Below are 19,944 nucleotides of genomic sequence, written 5' to 3'. Positions count from 1 at the left end.
CTAATAAATTATTTTTTCTTGGAGCGAGTGAGATTTATCATGTTTCATCCTTCCTATACTATGATTAGTATACAGCAGTTCGTTAAATTATTCAAACTACAAAAAATTCTGTTATGGTACTACTTCAATTTTCAACCGATTATGATAAATAACTACTTGAAATCTTTGTTTTAAATTGACATTTAAGCACCGAAGAAAATTAGATTTTTTAAATGTTACTATCGAGTCTAAAACTTCCGCTGAAACAAAATTTTCTCTTCAAAAATGCGTTTTTTATATTTTTTTCTATCATATAGTCACTAATATCGACAATACTGTTGATCATACACAAAAACATTATTCAGATGATCGATAGAAAATTTATTCACCTTCAATATGCAAAAGAGGGATTTCAAATTATTGTTATGCCGTCCGTGATATTTTAATCTAAGTACAAGAACTTTTTTTATTTTTCCGAAATTTTATAATTGGAGCATAACTCAAAAACGGTTCTACTGAGATTTTTTTGAATTTCTTTTTCAGATTCAGCGCCCGATTTCACATTAAAAAAATTGGTCAGTCAATCAAGTTCACGATTTTTTTAAAATTGTTTGAAAAATTGGTGGCCAGCCTCCCATTGGAATCGAGTTGTTTACCCCTGGACCATATATTCCGGCACCAGCATTATTATTCATTTTTGAGCCATCAGTGAAGAAATTTATCGATCCTATCCTAGTTGTAGGGCCACCCTGTGCCCATATAAATCGATCCGTAGCAATAACTTTGAAACTTGTATAAAAATTTGGTTTAGTAATCATCCAGTCTTGAACGGATGTAACCAATGCATTCATGTTGAACCTGTTTAGAATTTTTAGGTGCCCTTTAAGCTCCCAATTTTGTAATAAATCAGTTCGTTTCAATCTTAAAGCTGCTTTTTCCGCCTCCAACTGCACGTACTCAGGTAGAGGCAAGAGATTTAAGATTGCGTCCAGCGCAGACGATGGAGTTGACTTTGATGCTCCAGTTATTGAAAGGCATGCTTCTCTTCGTAATTTACATAGTTTCTTCCGTGTTGTTTCCTGTAATGTTTTGGGCCACCAGTCAAGAGCTGCATAGGATAATCTGGGTCTCGATATTGCTGTATAGATCCATGAGATCAAATTCGGCTTTAGTCCCCATGATTTTCCAAAAGTCTTGCTGCATACCCAGAGATTTAGAAATAGCGTATTCTAAGTGCGCGTTCCAGTTCAGCTTTTGGTCAAGAATAACACCAAGAAATTTAACTTGAGTTCCTAGTGCTATGCGTTCATTATTCAAGGTTAATTCCTTTATATCAACTTTACTTTTTGTTGTAAATGGAATTATTGTACTTTTTGAGGGATTTATGTTAAGTCCTTCTTTTTTGCACCATTGTAGGCAGTAATTTAAGGCATTTTGCATCCTATTACTAACAGTGCAGTCGAATTTACCTCGTACTATGACTACTATGCATCTGCAAAGCCGAGCACTTCGAAGCCCAATTCAGTCAAGTTATTCAGGAGATCATCTACTACCAGTGTCCACAACAGAGGCGATAGTACTCCTCCTTGAGGGCAACCCTTTGTTGTTTTCACTGTCAGTGATGTATCTCCTAGCTTGGCTGTAATTTTTCGATTGCTCAGCATTGCCTGAATCCATTTTATTACAATTTCATCGAAACCACGGGATATCATCGCCGTTTTGATAGAATTATGTGAAGCGCTGTCGAAAGCTCCTTCAATATCAAGGAAGGCTGCTAGAGCAATTTCTTTCACTTCAATTGATGTTACAACTTTCGCAACTAGTTTGTGCAAAGCTGTTATGGTTGATTTATTTGCTTGATATGCAAATTGTTGTTCATTTAAGGGTTTCTTTTTGATATATGTTGCTTTTATGTGAAAATCCACAAGTTTTTCCATAATTTTAAGAAGAATGGAGGTCAACCTTATTGGTCTGTATGATTTAGGAATATTATTATTACGTTTTCCAGCATTTGGTATAAAAACAGCTCTTACTTTTTGCCAACATGTCGGAATATGTACTAGCATAAAACTTGCTCGAAAAAGTCTGGTTAGGATCGGGACCAAATCCTTGCTCACCTTTTGTATGAACAATGGGAATATTCCATCCACTCCAGGAGACTTGAACGGTGCAAAAGAATCTATGGCCCATTTAACATTCGAATTCGCTTCGCCTGTACCTGGGGGAGGAAGACTGAATAAAAAAAAGAAAAAAATCTTTCAAACGTCAAATTTCTCTCATCAATCTACCGACCAGTGCGAAGGTTCAAAATTTTATTTTCTTATTTAGTGATTTTTAATAAAACTTGTATGATGCTGAAAAGCACTTTTTTTGCATAAAACAATGATTTAATTAGGTTTTGTTTTGTTGTGGCTAATTCTAGCATGAACAAGCATATTGAGTCGCTCAAATTTCGTCAAAGTTTTGAAGCTGATGAATAAAAATGGTTTGATTAATGGTTGTTCTAAAAATATAGCTTAATCTAAATTTAGCACCTAAACAACTGAGTTACATGACTCGCTACACGAAACTGATCATCTAAAGTAAAAATTTTAATGATTACAAATCTTTTCAACAATTGCTGGCTTTTTGCCGAACAGTAAAAAAACGATACAGAAAACGATACAGCAAATTTCAGTCTTCCTCCCCCAGGTCTATACTAACAACTTCTGAATCTGGGAAGTGACTCTCCATCATCAGAGTTAAAGTGTCTGCAGATTAAGAAGTAAATGATCCATCTTCTTTTATTAAGGGGGGGGTAGGGTCTAACGTAAGCTTGCCAGATTGCCCGGTTTTATCCGGGTTTGCCCGGATATTTGATGCAAAATTTCGAGAAAGTCCGGTCCGGCCCGGTTGCCCGGATATCGTGAAAAAAGTCCGGATATTGCCCGGATTTTTTCACAATTTTCATAAAGTAATCATAAAAAAAATCAAAGTTTTTGAGTAAGTTTCAGCAAAATCGATTAACGGTATGGAAATTTTCAACGGCTGTTTCAAATAATTTCGCTGATTTACTGTTATAAACCTTCAAATATGTAAGTGTTCCAAAAAGTTTTTTGAAGTCTGCAATTACATTAATAAAATATTAATTTCATTTTTTCTTTGCTTTTATGTATAATAACACCTAAATTTTGCCCGGTTTTTGCCCGGTTTTTGGATTTGAAAAATTGAAATCCATGCCCGGATTTTGCCAGGTTTTTTTGAAAAAATGCCCGGAATTGCTAGGCCCGGATGGGAGTGGAAATAATTCTGGCAACCTTAGTCTAACGGGTATAAAAAAACACCATTTTCACGATTTTTTTCTAGAGCTATCGTTCAAACAAATGTATTCAAGTTTTTTGCATTATACAAAGCATTGTTAAAAGAACATTTAGTAATTTTTTCGTAGAAAAATATTGAAAAATGAGCCGGTGACGGAGCATTTTCGAGGATGCCTTTTAGAAAACAGGATTTGCGGTGGACACTGTATCTCAGCACAGAATCATCTGAATTCAAAAAATCAGAGCAAAATATTTTTAATAGATGTTTTTCTGGACCCCAACGTTTTTATTTAACTTAAAAATATTTTTATGAAATTTTTGTGGCTGTTTGAAGTAAAAACTACGATTTTTCACTTAAAAATCCGCCATTTTTCACCTATAAAATCTCCTCAAAGTAAAAAAATCAAAAAAGAAAAACGTTGGGGTCTGGTATTTTATATGTAAAAACTATGTTCCAAATTTGAAAAGAATCGGATAAGTAGTTTTCAAATGACGATGTCCACGGACTTTAAAAATGTGCTTTCGAGAAAAACGCGTTTGAAGTTTCTGCTCTTGCTTTCTTGCAGTATTAGATAGGAGGAGATAAAAGCCTATAACTTCTACAGTTTTGCTTCAATTGACTTGAAAATTTGACACAACATTCTTGAAATGTTTTACAATAAGAAAATAAAAAAATAAAAAAATCGATTTTTTGAAAGTGTTAGACCCTACCCCCCCCTTAATTGACCCAGCCCATTAGAGTGATCTCTAGAAAGTGCTTTGTGTAGTCTTGAAACTACCGAAACACCTTCTATTTTTTCACACGTCAATAGCCAGTGCCTTCTTTTTGCCTTTCGAATTTCTGTATTATATTCTGTCAAAACCTTTTTGTATTGGTCCCAATACATGAATTTTTTCTAAGAATTTCTTATTTTTTATTCCACCATACGGTCGAGTAGTTAAAAATGAAGCTTTATAATTTTACATTTCAAACGGGATAAAATTTGATTTCAAATTTAAATAACACTATTATCGTTTTTGTTATTTTCTGAGCATCTTGGGAATCATAAAGCATTTTAAAATGTACCATTTCATTTAAATGTTACAGCTCCTCTCCTTTTTCTAGAAATTTGTACCAATGCGAAAAATATAAAAAAATAATTAAATTTCCTGTTTCTTGGCAACAGCTAATTCATTTAATCCATATACGAGATTTCAAAGTATTTGCAGCGGACAAAATTAGGAAAAAATTTGGAATGCAAAACACGAACTCGAGAATATTTCAAATGGATTTGATCGCAAGTTTATGGCGACTTTGGAAAATTTCTCTTATTTTTAGAATAACTTACGATTCTCTATGAAACCTATTTTCGAAATTCAGAAACTACACTGAATTTCTAGCATGACAGTTCTTCTGCTAGTAAAGCATTTCGGACAAAGTGGTGTCTCGCTATTATTCCCTATACATAAAGCAATCTATAAGAAAAGTTTCTACATAAACTCGTTTGACACTATAAAGTCTAGTTGTTCCTCAGTTTGTTTAAGGGCTTAATTACTTGCTTGGAATAGATTCTTTCTACTTCATCAAAACCAGGAAATATTTTTCTAAGAATATCATTCTTTATTATATAACGAAAAGGAACTATCATAATTGACTTCGTCACAAACGAATGATCATTTAAATAAACGGATACTTGCTAACACTTACTGTAAGAATATAACCTAAAGACTAATGAGACAAGATCACATAATAACGCTTTTGGGCTTAAAGCTTCGATCGGATTACAATCGTCGATACCCTGCTCTCATAATGCACTGGCCAACGGTTTGTGAGGGAATGTTTATTTTTGTTTTACTATTTGTCAGTAGTTGTTTGTTGGTGTTTCCCTAGTTAACTATATGTATTGCACATTTCGCGCGTGACGAACGATACAACTTTTTGCACCTTGTGGTTTTAAAAATAATATCCGAAAATACTATTTCTGAAATTATTTCTTCTCCCTGCTCTCCATGGCGAGCGTAATTTCGTCGATACTTTTGCCTCGTGTTTCTGGAATGAAGAACGCATTGAAGAGCAGCCCGAATAGACAGCATCCGGCGAAGGTCCACATACAACCATGCATGCCCAGGACCTCGACCACGACTGGGAAATATTTCACCACCAAAAAGCTCACCACCCAGAGGAAGGTGGTGCACAGGGATCCTACCAAACTTCGGAGCTGTAACGACATTTTTTTTTAAATACTGGTATATTTATAGGTTTAAAGGAATAATGTATTGAGAACAAACCTTATGAGGAACGATCTCCGACAGGATGACAAAGGTCAGCGGAAGAATTCCAACTGAGGCGATGAAGATGACCCAGGAAAGGCTGGCCACCGGGATCCAGTTGATTGCGCTCACGTCATAGCCCATCACTTTGAGATAGGCATGAGTTCCCATGGCGGTCAAACCGATTGCCGATCCAAGGGCGGTGCTGATGTAGAGGAGCTGCGACGAAAATAGGATAACAAGTTTCAAATTTCAGTAAATTGTTGAATTTTTACGTCAATTTGCAATTTTCAAGTCTGCAGTTTAGATTGAAAATACATACTTCTTAAAATTTATTTCAATCAGTTATCTCTTTTATTTTTATTTTTTCAAAATATTAGTTTCAATACGAATATTAATTTAAAAAAATGAATCAAGCTCATTTACTCATCATTCATATGGCCGGAACCAATTTCCTTCTTTTGTCACTTGGAGTTGAAACGTTACGAGGGGGGCGATGATAAAACATTATCCAAATTTTCAATAAATTGGCACAAATTGGGCAAAAGCTTTCATAAAGGGTGATAAGGTCAAAATTTGATCAAGGGAAAACGCGTGTAAATCGGTGAAATCGTTTATTTGAAAAATCAAATTAATTTTTTTTTTCACGTTAAATTAGTATAAAATTCAGGAAAAATATTCAGTTAGGCTTCCGCTTTTCCAAATCCGAATTGCCGGACATTACGCTTAACCCCTGCCATCAGATTTTGTACAGCCACCTTGTACACCTTCTTCGCCGCAGAAAGCCAGTTTGCCTTGTGTGTGGCGCCGATCTATTAGCCACACGCACACTGCCTAAATCTCAGCCTTTGAAGGACTTCAACCCGATTCCCGCTCTCTGCTGCACGTACATACGAGCCGAGCAACATTGCCGCATTCGTGGGTCAGCTCTCGGCCAAGTAAGTCGCGTGTGTATTGCGCTCGCGTATTGGGTGATTCCCTCACTAAGAAGTTGATGTTGCACATTGGCGACCTAGACAGGACTGTGGAACCAAATTTTCATTGTTTGAGTAGGGAATCATCCTACGCGAGCTTGTATTTAATAGTGTAAAAAAAAAAGTTGTAAATATAAACTTGAAGTGCAGTGAAAGTGAAAAAATATGGTGGAAACAAGCGTGCTGAGAGTCCGCTTGGTGGAAAAAAATGGCGAGACGAGAGTCCGCCGAAAGAACTAAAAAAAGATGTAAGCGCGTTGAGAGTCCGCTTGGCATCTACTGAAAAACGGCGAGACGAGAGTCCGCTTGAAAATTGAATAGATGCAAGCGCATCGAGAGTCCGTTTGGCTTCAATTAAAAAAATGGCGAGACGAGAGTCCGCTAGAAAATTGAACAAATGCAAGTGCGTTGAGAGTCCACTTGGCATCAATCGACAATAATGGCGAGACGAGAGTCCGCCTGGAAATTTAAAGATGCAAGCGCGTTGAGAGTCCGCTTAACATCAGTTGAAAAAATTGCAAAACGAGAGGAAAAAAGAAAAGGAATGCAAGCGCGTTGAGAGTCCGCTTGGCATCAATTGACAAAATGGCGAGACGAGAGTCCGCCGGGAATACTTAAAAGATGCAAGCGCATTGAAGTCCGCTAGGCATGTGTTGTAAAAAACGGTGAGACGAGAGTCCACTGAAAATGCAGGTGCGATGCCCGCTTGGCATCAATTCGAAGAATTTAGAAAAAGATTCCGCTTATCAAAATACGAGAAAGCGTGCTATGCATTAGTAGCCCACTTGTCAAGAATTAAAAAAACGCTAGGTGGGAGTTCACCTAATAAATGGCGAGATGAGGTTCCGCGAAAAAAACAAAAAATGCTTTTAGTGTCCGCTTATCAATGTTTGGAAATAAAACATGTTGAATGCCCGCTTAGTAAAGTTTATGAAAAGCGCCCAGTTGTAAATGCTAATTTTTCTTTTGTTATCGGATAAGGAAGCAAAAAAAGACGAAATTATAAAAAAAAGGAAAATAAAGGGGATGAAAATGAATAGTTATAAGTATTTGGAAATATTTACAAACAAGCTGAGCCGCCAAGAATGTAGCTATTTGAAAATTATACGAATACGACAATAAATGAAATGTGCTACGAGGAAGAGTGATTTTGGTGGGTGCAATAACTATGAAAAAAGGAAAAGAAAAAGGAAGAAAAAAATACTTAAAGTCCTCTTGATGAAGCTTGGAGGTTATGTGGAAGTTTCATTTCACGATCATGAGACAGCTATCACATAATACTACAATTGGTAGAATTGAAAGTTCAGTGAGGAATCAAAAGAGAATCTTAGTCCGCTCCAATATTAAAAATGTAAGTATAATAAGAAAAAACGATTAGTAAGTAATGCCGAAAAAGCGTACGGGAGACCGTTCATTGAAAAAATGAACATGATGCGAAATCAACAGATATGCAGAGTCTGATTTTGGTTTTAATTGTATAAAAGGGATAAGAGCCCGATTGAAAATGTTTTAAATATTAAAAAATATTAAAGTGCTTCAGAATATTAAAAATGATATGAGCTCATCTTAACTATGATGAGTTTGAATCGAAAAAAAACGGTATTAACGCGAACCGCTCAAAAAACATATTTACTAGAAACCCCACTTTTGTTTTAAACAAAAGTATGGATAAGCTATCGTGATAAAAGATTCAAACATTTATTCACAAAAACATGCCGATAATTGTATTGGTCGAGATAAACGAAGCATGCCAGATTGGAATACGACGGCTGGACACACATTTAATATCTCAGTTATACTGAAGTTGTTTGAAATTGAAGTGTTTTCTAACATTAAAAAAACCGAGAAAAATGTATTTGAATTATTTCGGCAAACAAACGGCAATAAGGAAAAACAAATATGTAAATATATTTTTTGAAAATGATGATCGTTGATCAGTCTGCTTTGATATCTCAGACTAGAAAACGTTCATAGAATGTTGATTTTTTTTTCACAACTTGAATTGAAGGAAAAGGTATTCTAGATTTCAAACTTTAGCCAGTGGAGATAGATTTATGCAAAATATGAAAATATTTCGAGCTAAATAAACATCGATGAATCGGTTCCTGGAGAGGAGAATGTAACTGCAAAAAAAACTCTCCTGGCCTACTTAATGTCACCTCGATAGTTAAAATCTTGTTTAACAGAGAAGCTGTTGAAATATAGCACATAATTTTAATCATGCATATGGCATCAAAAAATGTGATAACTATGGAAATAAAAAAGGAATAAACAAACCGTAGATGCTTAAAATCGAGAAAAAACATAGAAAAATAAAACTTATGTCGAATTCATGAACAGCTCTAGTAAACGCTCTAAAATAAAATAAATCTCATAAAAAACGACGGGTTTATGGAAATGGTTATTTGAAGTAAACATTTTACCAACCAAATGTAAGATCCTCATGGAATGCATTTTCATAATGAGGAAATACTCTAGCCATGTTATCACGAGTTTAATCCTAGTATAATTGAAGTATAATGGAAAGAAGGCCTTTTTGGACTGATCAATATGTACCGTTTTCAATTAAACATCCACAGCAATTGAACGTCGACGCGCCCCCGGATTAATGAGCGATCGCAGGTTTAGTGCTCGCTATTGGTTGCCACACGTACAAATTTACACAAAAAAGTTTAGATATTGGGTCCACTCATTGGTACAGATGCTGCATACCACAACAAAAAAAGACCACATTCTGATGCATATTCAGGCACAAATAATAGAATCATCATGTATATAGAGTTTTCGAATGTCAAAAAACCTTGAAGTGAATTTCAATGAATCTAAAAAGAAATTTGTTATTAAAAACTCCACAAGGCTTGGCTTTATGGATTGATAGGTTGGAGCCATTAAATAAGAGAGACAAATGTTACATTGAGATTACAAAACTGAGTAAAAAGTCATAAAGATAATGAAAATACAGATATTCTTCTGATTTGTCACGTATAACCTTTATTCTGTTCGTTCTGATTTTGACTCGAAAGCATTGAAAAGATATTACAGATTTCAACGCTGATGCACACTCTTGCATGCCCCGCGTGACTTAAACCGGAGCATAAATCGAGTCTGCTCTATCGTTTTTTTATTTATATGCACATTGTACATATTCAAAACCCGTGCTTCGGCAGCACGAAGATTTTTTATTATGTCGGAGTTTGTGTCATGGTTTGTTTTGTGTTGGCTCGAATGAGAAGCCGACAAAATCTCACTCAACTTTGAACAGATCTTGTGAAATTGGAAATATAGCTTTTTCGTTTTATCTCCATCATCCCACGAGTTTGCAATCGAACATGACAAAATGTTTCATACACACACGCACCCTGAAAGATAATTAGTGAAGATCAGCTGACTAATGTTGATGCAACTTATGCATTTCTGATATCCTGTGAGAATAAGAATAAGGCAAGTTGGACCTTTTTGGTCTTAGCCGTCTTAGGACAACCACAAATTAAAAAAAAAAAAGAATAAGAATAGAGAAGACAACGGAAAATTAATAGTAAATTTAAGCTTATCAGTCAACTTGTATATTTGTTAGCTACACCATATAAGGACTTTCTTGGAACCGTTGGGATTGTGGATTCACCAACCAATATAGTGAAAATCAGGTTAAACTTTTGTGTCGTACATGTGAAACTTCAGATTAAAACCAAGATCACTAACTAGATGACAACAATAAATAATCTTATGTTATCAGCCATAAGGTAATTGACACCTGTGCATTTCAGGGTTAAAATTTGTGATTATCAACCAAATATTCCCTTAGCCCACTAAAGAATAGTGGCGGGTTACCGACGTAAAGCGCGTTCTTTGATCATATATTATATCATCATAGCATATATTGCATCATCAAATGATTGTGTCGTCTGTATTCTGGTTGAGTTACTTGCTGGATCGTTTGAAGTTAAGCTCATTTTCGATTTTCAACTGAGCTGATGGCGGAAGTCCATGCTTGGGACAATAGTGTAGACAATAAGAGAAACTTAACTATATCGAAGACAGACATTTCTTCGTTCAGGTATTAGCTGGATTGTTATTAAATTACTCAAATTGAATTATTCAGCTTACAGTTGTTCTTTTCATGAACTATTAGTCTGCTTCCGATTTCTTTGACCTCGGGTCCACAAAGGAAACATAGTTGCTCGAAGATAAACTATCTACTGCAACTGATAACCACGTAGTACTTTGGCGGTTATATCAGTTGTTCAGGAGAGAGCAATTGGCGTTGGAAAGCATGAATACGCTAGGCATATTTGCAGATTGAACGATCAAAGGCTTCACTAGAAAGTTCAAAGGCATAACACAATTTGAAAGTTTCTCGATAACAGTTGATATTAATATGGAACTTTAACTGAAGTCTTTGGGAAGAGAATGACACGCAGATTAGGGATATTGCCTCATTAGAGTTAAAACAATCTCGTATTCGATTAAAAAAAAAACACGCTTCTATCGCAATTGGAACAAAGGCAAATGATAGCCGAGAAAAACTAAAATTCGGCATTCAGTATTTCAGAATCCACTGGACCAAATTATATAAATTTAGTATCAATGAGTTACTCAAAGTGTTTTGTTGAATTTTGCAGAACAAAGTTTCATCATTAAATTTATAAGATTTGGGTTATGCTTCTAAGGAGAGCATACTCGACGAAAACGAAAAACGAGAATTCGTTTTGGTCTACATTAAGGGGTAAAAAGGGTAAAAGAATGTCTTGGAGTAAATGAGAGTTCCTATTGATTCAATAAGCTGTGGAAAGAATGAAGCAGTATAAACATTATATTATCGTCCTTTCAATTTATGAAGTACCCACTTTTATTAGAAGTAAATGAAGTCCCTAAAGTGATATTTGAAAATTAAATGCCGAGAACCATCTCCCGTTGGACCAAACGTGGTTCAAATCTAAACTAGATAACCTTAAAGGAAAATAACGTGGTACGTTTATTTGACTTTTTTTTTCATTAGAGAAGAAGGAGGATGTGTGGCGCCGATCTATTAGCCACACGCACACTGCCTAAATCTCAGCCTTTGAAGGACTTCAACCCGATTCCCGCTCTCTGCTGCACGTACATACGAGCCGAGCAACATTGCCGCATTCGTGGGTCAGCTCTCGGCCAAGTAAGTCGCGTGTGTATTGCGCTCGCGTATTGGGTGATTCCCTCACTAAGAAGTTGATGTTGCACACCTTGAACTGCTGCTCGTTCTAGCAGTTTTTTTGGTCTTCTTTAGGTTCCGCTAGACAATAACACAGTATTTCTCAATTGGGCGGAGCTCTGGCGTATTGGGAGGGTTCTTGTCCTTGGGAACCACCTGCACGTTGTTGGCGGCGTACCCACTCCATGGTCTTTTTACGGTAATGGCAAGATGCCAAATCCGACCAAAACAGTACGGAACAACCGTGTTTCTTCAGGAAAGGCAGCAGACGTTTGTTCAAGCACTCTTTCAAGTAAATGTCTTGGTTGACAATCTGCTATGAAAGTGCTGCTTTTCAAGCCACAGGTACAGACGGCTTGCCAAACCAGATGTTTCTTTGCGAACTTTGACAGTTTCATGTGCTTGGAAATATCTTAACCTTTCCCATTCCTTTTGCCGTATAAAACTCCTGTCCCGGAAGCTACTTGTAGTCGGCTTTGACGTAGGTTTCGTCGTCCATTACCACGCAGTCAAACTTCGTCAGCATCGTCGTGTACAGCCTCCGGGATCGAGCTGTGGCCGTCGTATTTTGTTTATCATCGCGATTTTGAGTCACTTCCTTCTTGTAAGTCGATAGTCCGGCTCGTTTTTTGGCTCGATGCACGGTTGTAGACAATACACCCAGCTTAATTGCGGCATCACAGGGAGAGAAAGGTTAGAGTTTCGCTTGAAACTACCGAAAACTCTCTTTGTTGTCTCAGCGGCTTCCGGTTTTCGATTTCCCCCCGATCCAGACTTCCTGGCTGTCGACAAACGTTTCCGAAACACTTTAATTACATTTGTAACGGTCGATTTGGCAACTTTTAGCGATTTTGCCAGCTTTGCGTGCGAGTAGCTCGGATTTTCGCGATGCGTGAGCAAAATTTTGATACGCTGCTCTTCTTCCTTGGACGGCATTTTGACAACTGAAGAGTGAATACCAAAATCAAAATAGGAGCAACATTCTACACACACACACCTTCAAAATGAGGGGTGTTCAGGTTTTTTAAATGCAAAATTGAAAGAAATACGTCAAGTTGATATTGCCAAATTTTGATCGTATCACCCTTTACAACAAACTTGCATAACAATCAACATTGTACAACATCGAAACATCCAGTATTTTAGATCGAAAACTTGAAAAATCTCGAATACAATTCTCAACTTCTACCATTTGACTTTAGCTCTTTCAAATGTTTGAATTTTAGAAGAATTGCAACTTTTTTTTTTGTACGCTTTATTTAAAGAGGATTAACCTAATGTTTTCACCCTCAAAAAAAAGTTATATCACATTGAGTAGATCACACTGTTTGAGGAAACGAATGATTTGTTTTTCCTTAATTTTGTTGTTTTCGAGTTTGTCCGCCAGGCTGCCTTCGGGTAGTAGATTTCGTCTTTGGTTGTCGTATTTCCGGCATTCAAGTAAAATGTGTTTTACCGTCAACTGCAACTTTGAATTTATAATTCATATCCAATTATGGTTACAGACTTTGTACTTTAGTTTTTTTTTATTGTAGTGATTCAGTTCAAATCTTCAAAATTCTTATTAACAATTTCGAGATCGACATTTGAATACAGTACTAAATAATCCTTCCGTTATTGATTTATGATACAACTACTGTTGCGTTAAAAAAAGAATGAAATCGTGTGAAGCTACGCTCTCTTTTCCAACTTTGCAAGCTGCCATTTCTCTCCCGGTTGATAGTTTTTCATGAAATTTTCACACAATCTTGATGAACTATTCAACTTACGTTCAACAGAATTTGAACTCTTTACAATAACTGTAAACAAAGATACAGCTATTCCCGCAAAAAAGGAGAAATTGGGAATTGCTTCAATAAATCTGCTGTATCTTTGACAACTTTCATTGAATAATCTTGAAATTTGGTCCACAGATGTAAAAATGTTTGATCTAGTCATGTTTGGTCATGTTTCGTCAAAATCGATTAACACGATCAAAAATGGTGCCGAGTAAAAAATGAGGTTCATTAACGCCTAACAGACTATTTCATGCTTTTTTGAACGGATGTTTGTATGGAAAACAACGTACACTGTAAATTTTTGCCTCGATTTCCAGCAAAAAAAATTGCTGGAAACGTTCAGCAATCCAAATTTTTGCTGGAAACCAGCAATCGGTTTTCGAATTGCTGGATTTTTCAGCATTCGGTTATGTGCTTGTCATTTTTGCTGAAAAATCAGCAATCGGTTTTCAAATTGCTGGACTTTCCAGCAATTGATCTAGTTTGCTGGAAAATCAGCAATCGAGTTTGTTTTTGTTTCGTACGCTGAAGTAAGGTGAGATTCTATTTTACGAATTTAGGTTAAATTAATATAATTATTTTATTTTCCTCTATATTCTAGCAACCAGGCATCAAGTCAAGGGTAAGTTTTCATTGTACAGGTAGATATTGCATAGAAGATACTAATCAAAACTATTTTTACAGGTGGCGGATGATCAACATTTTGGCACAAAGCGGCCACCCCGGAGCCGGTGTTAGAAAGTTGTGAAAAAAAAGAAGTTTTTTTTGGAAAATAAATTAATCCCTTATTGAAAATAGGAGAAAATAATTGTTTTTATTGCTTATTTTATGCACAGCCAATATTAAACTTTAATTTTGAATTGAAATATAAATTTCATACTAAATACTGCCGGTTGTGTTGAAAGAAATAGCTGGTTTCCAGCACTCTGGATTGCTGATTTTCCAGCAATTTGAATTGCTGGAAACCAGCATTAACGTTTGCTGTTTTTTCCAGCAATTGAAATTGCTGGAAATTTTGCTGGAAAGTCAGCGGGACAAAAACCAGCAAAATTTTGCTGGTTTCCAGCAAAAAAAAATTTGCTGTGTAGTCAATTTTTTTTATTGGTTTTTCTTTCACAAATCAAAATTTATCGTATGATTTATTTAAAAGATTTTTTTTAACGCATTTTATATCCTAAAAAGTAGAGGAGAATTGAGACATTTGATCCCTTTTTCCCATTTTCATTATATCTTTTTGAAAAAAAATGCAGATCGTCTTCTTTTGCATTTTCTGATAGCGTATAATTTCAAGTAGATAGATATATGCTGGTTTTTTGATCGATACATTAACCTGTAAATTACTTGATCCCTTATTAAAGGAGACTTGATACTTTAATCAGGGACCCAGCAAACATTTAAGATATATCGTAGGAACAACAGAATTTTTTTAATAATAATATACCAGATGAAAAGATTGTATTAAACTTACCAAAATAGCATATAGCTACAAAAGTGGGGCGATAGATATATCTACAATGACAAGATTCCAACGATTCGATTTCCCCACAAAATGCAAAATAAACTATTTTAAGTAATTTGAGTAAAACGAAAGAAATCTTCCTCGACTAAGATTTGAACTCCAGTCCTCCGAGTTCGCTGTCCGGTATCTTACCACGATGCCAACTCATCAGTTGATATGATCCACGGCACAGCTCTATAGGTGAGATTTACTTTTTACGAACTGGTCAAAGGAAGAAAGGGAGAGATCGGATAGAGTTTCAATCGATGGACCGCCCATTTATCGTAAATCAGTCCACTAAAATCGTAAATGTCGAATAAGCATATTCCCAACTTTTTGGAGACATCCTTACGAATTGACTAAACTGCTATCCGACTCAACTATTTTTGGGCAAAGATTGTTGTAAATGAATGATACAAATTCACTCAATACCAACTTGTTTACGATGGTTATTGAAAATGTCTTGATAATCGATTTGGGTTATCATTTCTATTACGATTTCAACTGATGAGTTGGCATCGTGCTAACCCAAGCAACCAAAAGTCGCGTTTTTACTTAACTCCGAACTCCGAAGTTCACATTTGGCTGAAAAAATGTATTACGGGAACCTCAGGTGACTCTTGTCGCGTAAAAGTTACTCAGGAACTTCCATCGCCCTTTGAAAGGTTAAACTATCGATAACGGAACTTCTAAGCGCTTTCAATGGAACTTCTTTCAAGAAGGTCGATAACGTTCGCGTTACATTCCAAAACGCACCATTAAGATACTTGGAGGTGTTTTAAAGAACCTATATGGGAATTCTAAGCGACATGTCAAAAATGTCTGTCAATTTCTTGTCATGGTATTTGTTTTGTTTATATCTGAACTGATATTTACAAATGGAATTCAAGATTTTTTCGAATTTTTCTTATAAATGTTAAATAAGATATTCGAATAAATTTTTGATGATGCGAATTTTTGTTATGATTCATATTGTGTACTGAAAATCCTTTGAACGAAATAAGGTACCTTCTGTTGACCAACCCACTCAATCATCTCAAATGACAATAAGTTTAAATACTAATCATTACAGTGGCAATTAGCTATTGCTGGATTGGTCGAGAGGCTGGTGAGTTTCATTGCAACCTAGAGAGCAGCGGTTCAATTCTCTAGGCGTGTAAGCAGCTTTTGTAATCAAAACAATATAATTAAAATCAATGAGATAGACCATGATAGACCGGCAACCTAGCAATCTGACATGTGGTTGGCAGAGCAATCTGTCAATTGGATTTTTTTTTCGGCGCGTAGAAGTTTCTTGACATTCTCTTAGAAGCTGAATAGCGTTCTCTACAGCCCCCTAAACGAACTTGAAAGTAGCTTTAAGAACTTAAATTTTGGGCTGATTAGCATTCTCTTCAGACACAAACGAGAGCTGATTAAGCTTCTATGGAACCTTTTTAAGGGAATTCTGGTTGCTTGGGAAGATACTGAACTGCGAACTCGGAGGACTGGAGTTCTCAAATCTCGGGCGGGGTTTTTTTTCGTTTTACTCAAATTACTTAAAATCGTTTATTTTGCATTTTGGGGGAAATCTAATTTTTGGAATCTTGTCATTATAGATATATCGCCTCCACTTCTATAGCTATAAGCTTTTATACAATCTTTTCATCTGGTACAATTGTTTGAATAATTCTGTTGTTCCTGCGATATACCTCCTTCAATGTTTGCTGAGTTCTCTTTATTCCGACCTTCCGATTATACGTGACAGTGTTACAAAAAAACGCCTCCATTTTTATATGTAAGATTTAGTGCTTAGCAATGATCAACTATTCAAAAGATAAAAATATATACTTTTGGACTCGAGGGATCATTTTGGAAAACTTTTTCTTAAAAAAATGCGAGCTTGCTATTGCTTTGAAAATATGGCATTAAGAAAAAATACTCTGCAACCCTTTTCATAATTCTCAAAATGAGAGATTGAGGAACTTCCCATTTGAGGAAAAGTTAAAAATAAATCTCATCGGGAAAATACAGTTCAGGTTATACAGACGCTTACCGAAAAGAAGGGTTAAGCAGTCGAAATTCATTATACAGTTCGAGATTTGTAATCCACCAAAAAATTATCAAATCGTTAACGACGATATTGTACACCGTTCTATAGAATTTTTTTAAGGCCCTATTATAAAACTTCTAGTTTTCACTCCTTTCAAACTTACCTTTCTCCGCAATCGATCAACGACCAGCGTCGAGACGTACGATCCGGCAATCTGGATGGCGCCGACGATGATGGCTGCAACGTTAGGATCCAGATCGGAACCAGCATCAGCGAAGATCTGTGCCGTATAGTTTATAAGAGCGAAACATCCAGTCAGCTGATTCAAAGCCACCAATACCATACCGATGATTATAGCTTTCTTGACGGAGAAGGGAGCTGAAATAGATTTATTAACGTTAAGTAATTGATTGTCATTGAAATCATTTATTTCAACAGCTCACCAAAATCAGCCAATTTAATCGATGCTTCATCGTTGGAGTCTTTGCCCCGGATCACGATTTGGCTCATCAGTTTGGTCATTTCTTCCTTGAGTTGGGCAACATCCTCGGGAGATGTGGTGTATCCTCGAAGAAATTTGAGCGACGCTTCAGCCGATTCAAGCTTGTTGCATCGAATCAGATGGGATGGCGTTTCCGGTAACCGGATGAAGCACAACAGGAACAGAATGGGCAGGAAGATTAGAATGTACGATGTGATGTGATACGACAGGTAGGTTCCAATCACAAAGGACACCAAAGTTCCCACGTTGATGAAAAGGATGAAGAATGAACCCAACGATCCTCGAATGCTGGAATGATGAAATTCATAAATGTCAAGATGTTTTGAAGGATCCTAAAATAACGTTTCAACTTACCTATCTTCAGAAATTTCACTGACATAAAGTGGAACCAACAGGAAAACTCCAGCAGCACCCAAGCCAGCCAATATCCGGCCAACGAAGAGGATTTCCACGTACGTCCCGAAGGCGACACAGGCCCAAAATCCGATCAATGGTAGCGCCGTAAGGCATAGCGAGAACTTCCGGCCAAATTTGTCAGCAGACCAGCCAAACAGGACCGTTCCGAAGATGGCGCCCACACACAGTAGCGAGGCAATCCAGGTGGCCTGAATATCCGTAACGGGACCGGTGCTCAGAGGAGAGTTAGTTGAGATCAGCAGAGGAAGGAATGGGGACAGCCAACCGATGGCCGTGCCCTGTGAGAGAGAAATGATGTTGACTAGGAAGAGAGAAATAGAAATAACTTTTATTCAAGGGACACATTGAATATTTGATGTTTGTATTAACACATTAACGAATGATTGATTCCTGCATTTTAAATGAAATATCAATAATTGATTTAAAAATAAAAAATCTTATTTCACAACAAAGTACATATAATGTTTTGAACTTCCTAACATTGTTTCGTATTTTGAAAATCTAAAGATTCGGAAACATGCCAAATTACGTCAACTTTACAATTCTTTTTTCAAAATTTTTCTTGTGGGACTTAAACTATTTTGACGACTCATTGATTGAAAAGTACGGTTTTTACACCACTTTTATACATTTTTTGTGGTCATGATATTAATAAAAATTTGAAAAATATACCCTTAAGTGCAACGTGTAGCCTTTAACTCCAGTTTTCTTGGAAACTTAGTTAAAAAATGTTTAAACATTCCGTAGCTGATCTACAGTTTTTTTCCGAAACATTTGTTTTGGATTTTTTCTTAGATTTGGAATGGTAAATTGTAGGTGAATATTGTCATATTTGAGTTACATCACGAGGTTTCCAAAACTATAAGTTGTAACCAGTAAGTTTACTTACTGCTTGGTGGAAAAAAGGATCATCAATGCCGTGTGTTGGAACGCGTGTCATGGAAGTGCCTTAGTGAGTAAGGAAGGAGGACCACCCTAATATTCCCGTGCACAGAGGTAGCCAAACACTTAGGTCAACTCACCGAAATATGGCAAGAGATGGCGCTAGTAGTCATGCGCGTTGGAAAACGCACTAGCAAAGCAGTAACAAATACAATAGAGCATGGTGGGAAGAACGGAAAGACAACTAAACATCCGCTAGCTTGCGTATGGGGTCAAAGATCTTGCTCTGAAACGGCCTCACTTTGAATGGATATCTTGAGCCGACAACAGCCTTGCTTCAGTTCAACAGATAAAGCAATCGAACTACCAGGTAGTAGCCATTTTGAACCCCATACCAGGCAACACACTAAAATGGCAAATATCTCTCCCATCATGTCCCTACAGGACCCCAAATTCTTAGTTAGGAAAACCTAATCTGCGGTGCTGTGCTCAGCGTTCCGGCCCAACCGACGAGCGGTGCCGTTTACCCCAATTCCCGCCTGTCAAGCGCCTTACGACCGATCACTATCCACGCATGAGTTTTTTTTATGCCGACGAATACTTATAACGTCGATAGACTCACCTTCGAGCCTGGTTCAGCACCCAAGTTGGGACCAGGTACGCCCCGGTGGCCGAGCTGATGAGATAGCTAGTGCTAGTCAGGGGAGTAAGTCACCTGATCCGGAGCCGACTAACGTAAGTGCTACCCCGCCGCATCCTTCACAACACGTAAGTGCTGCAGACAGAAGACCCCCTACACACTAATTCTCCGTGACTCAGATTTGAAGGAAAACAATTCAAAATGCGCCAAAACTGGGAAAACTCAAATTTTGATTAGAACGGCAAAACTCAGAAATGAATAATAGGGGTTTTCGCGAATTCTGAGTTGTTTTTGTTCAGGCTTGCACGGGGGATGTCTATGGGTCGACTGAATGAAAATAACTCAACATTTTATGAAATTTTACAGTAATTTCGCATGGAATGTCGAATTTCAATGAGAAATTCAATATTGTACGGTGTAGTCACGTTTTGTTTCATTTATTTTTTTCAAAAATTACAATTTGATGTCCGATGTGGGAAAAAATAAAACCGAGAAATTTTCCTCACGG

The 19,944-nt window shown here is 36.7% G+C and overlaps 1 protein-coding gene across 1 annotated transcript in view; it reads right to left on the bottom strand.

Annotated features, from left to right (window-relative positions):
* Positions 1–4,857: 4,857 nt before the first annotated feature.
* The window catches only part of LOC129745278 (facilitated trehalose transporter Tret1-like), a 43,772-nt gene continuing 28,685 nt past the window's right edge, over positions 4,858–19,944 (bottom strand). Inside the window, exons 2-6 of the mRNA XM_055738251.1 lie at positions 17,852–18,215; positions 17,439–17,785; positions 17,159–17,373; positions 5,547–5,747; positions 4,858–5,476 (exon numbers count right to left, since the gene is read on the bottom strand). Coding sequence (XP_055594226.1) covers positions 5,246–5,476; positions 5,547–5,747; positions 17,159–17,373; positions 17,439–17,785; positions 17,852–18,215 — 1,358 coding nt within the window. The 3' untranslated portion in view covers positions 4,858–5,245. The remainder of the gene's footprint in view (positions 5,477–5,546; positions 5,748–17,158; positions 17,374–17,438; positions 17,786–17,851; positions 18,216–19,944) is intronic.

This window comes from Uranotaenia lowii, chromosome 2 (assembly GCF_029784155.1).
Source record: "Uranotaenia lowii strain MFRU-FL chromosome 2, ASM2978415v1, whole genome shotgun sequence".
Taxonomy (NCBI): Eukaryota; Metazoa; Arthropoda; class Insecta; order Diptera; family Culicidae; genus Uranotaenia; species Uranotaenia lowii.
The sequence above is the reverse complement of the archived record's forward strand: the minus strand, read 5'-3'. Positions and strand labels throughout refer to the sequence as shown.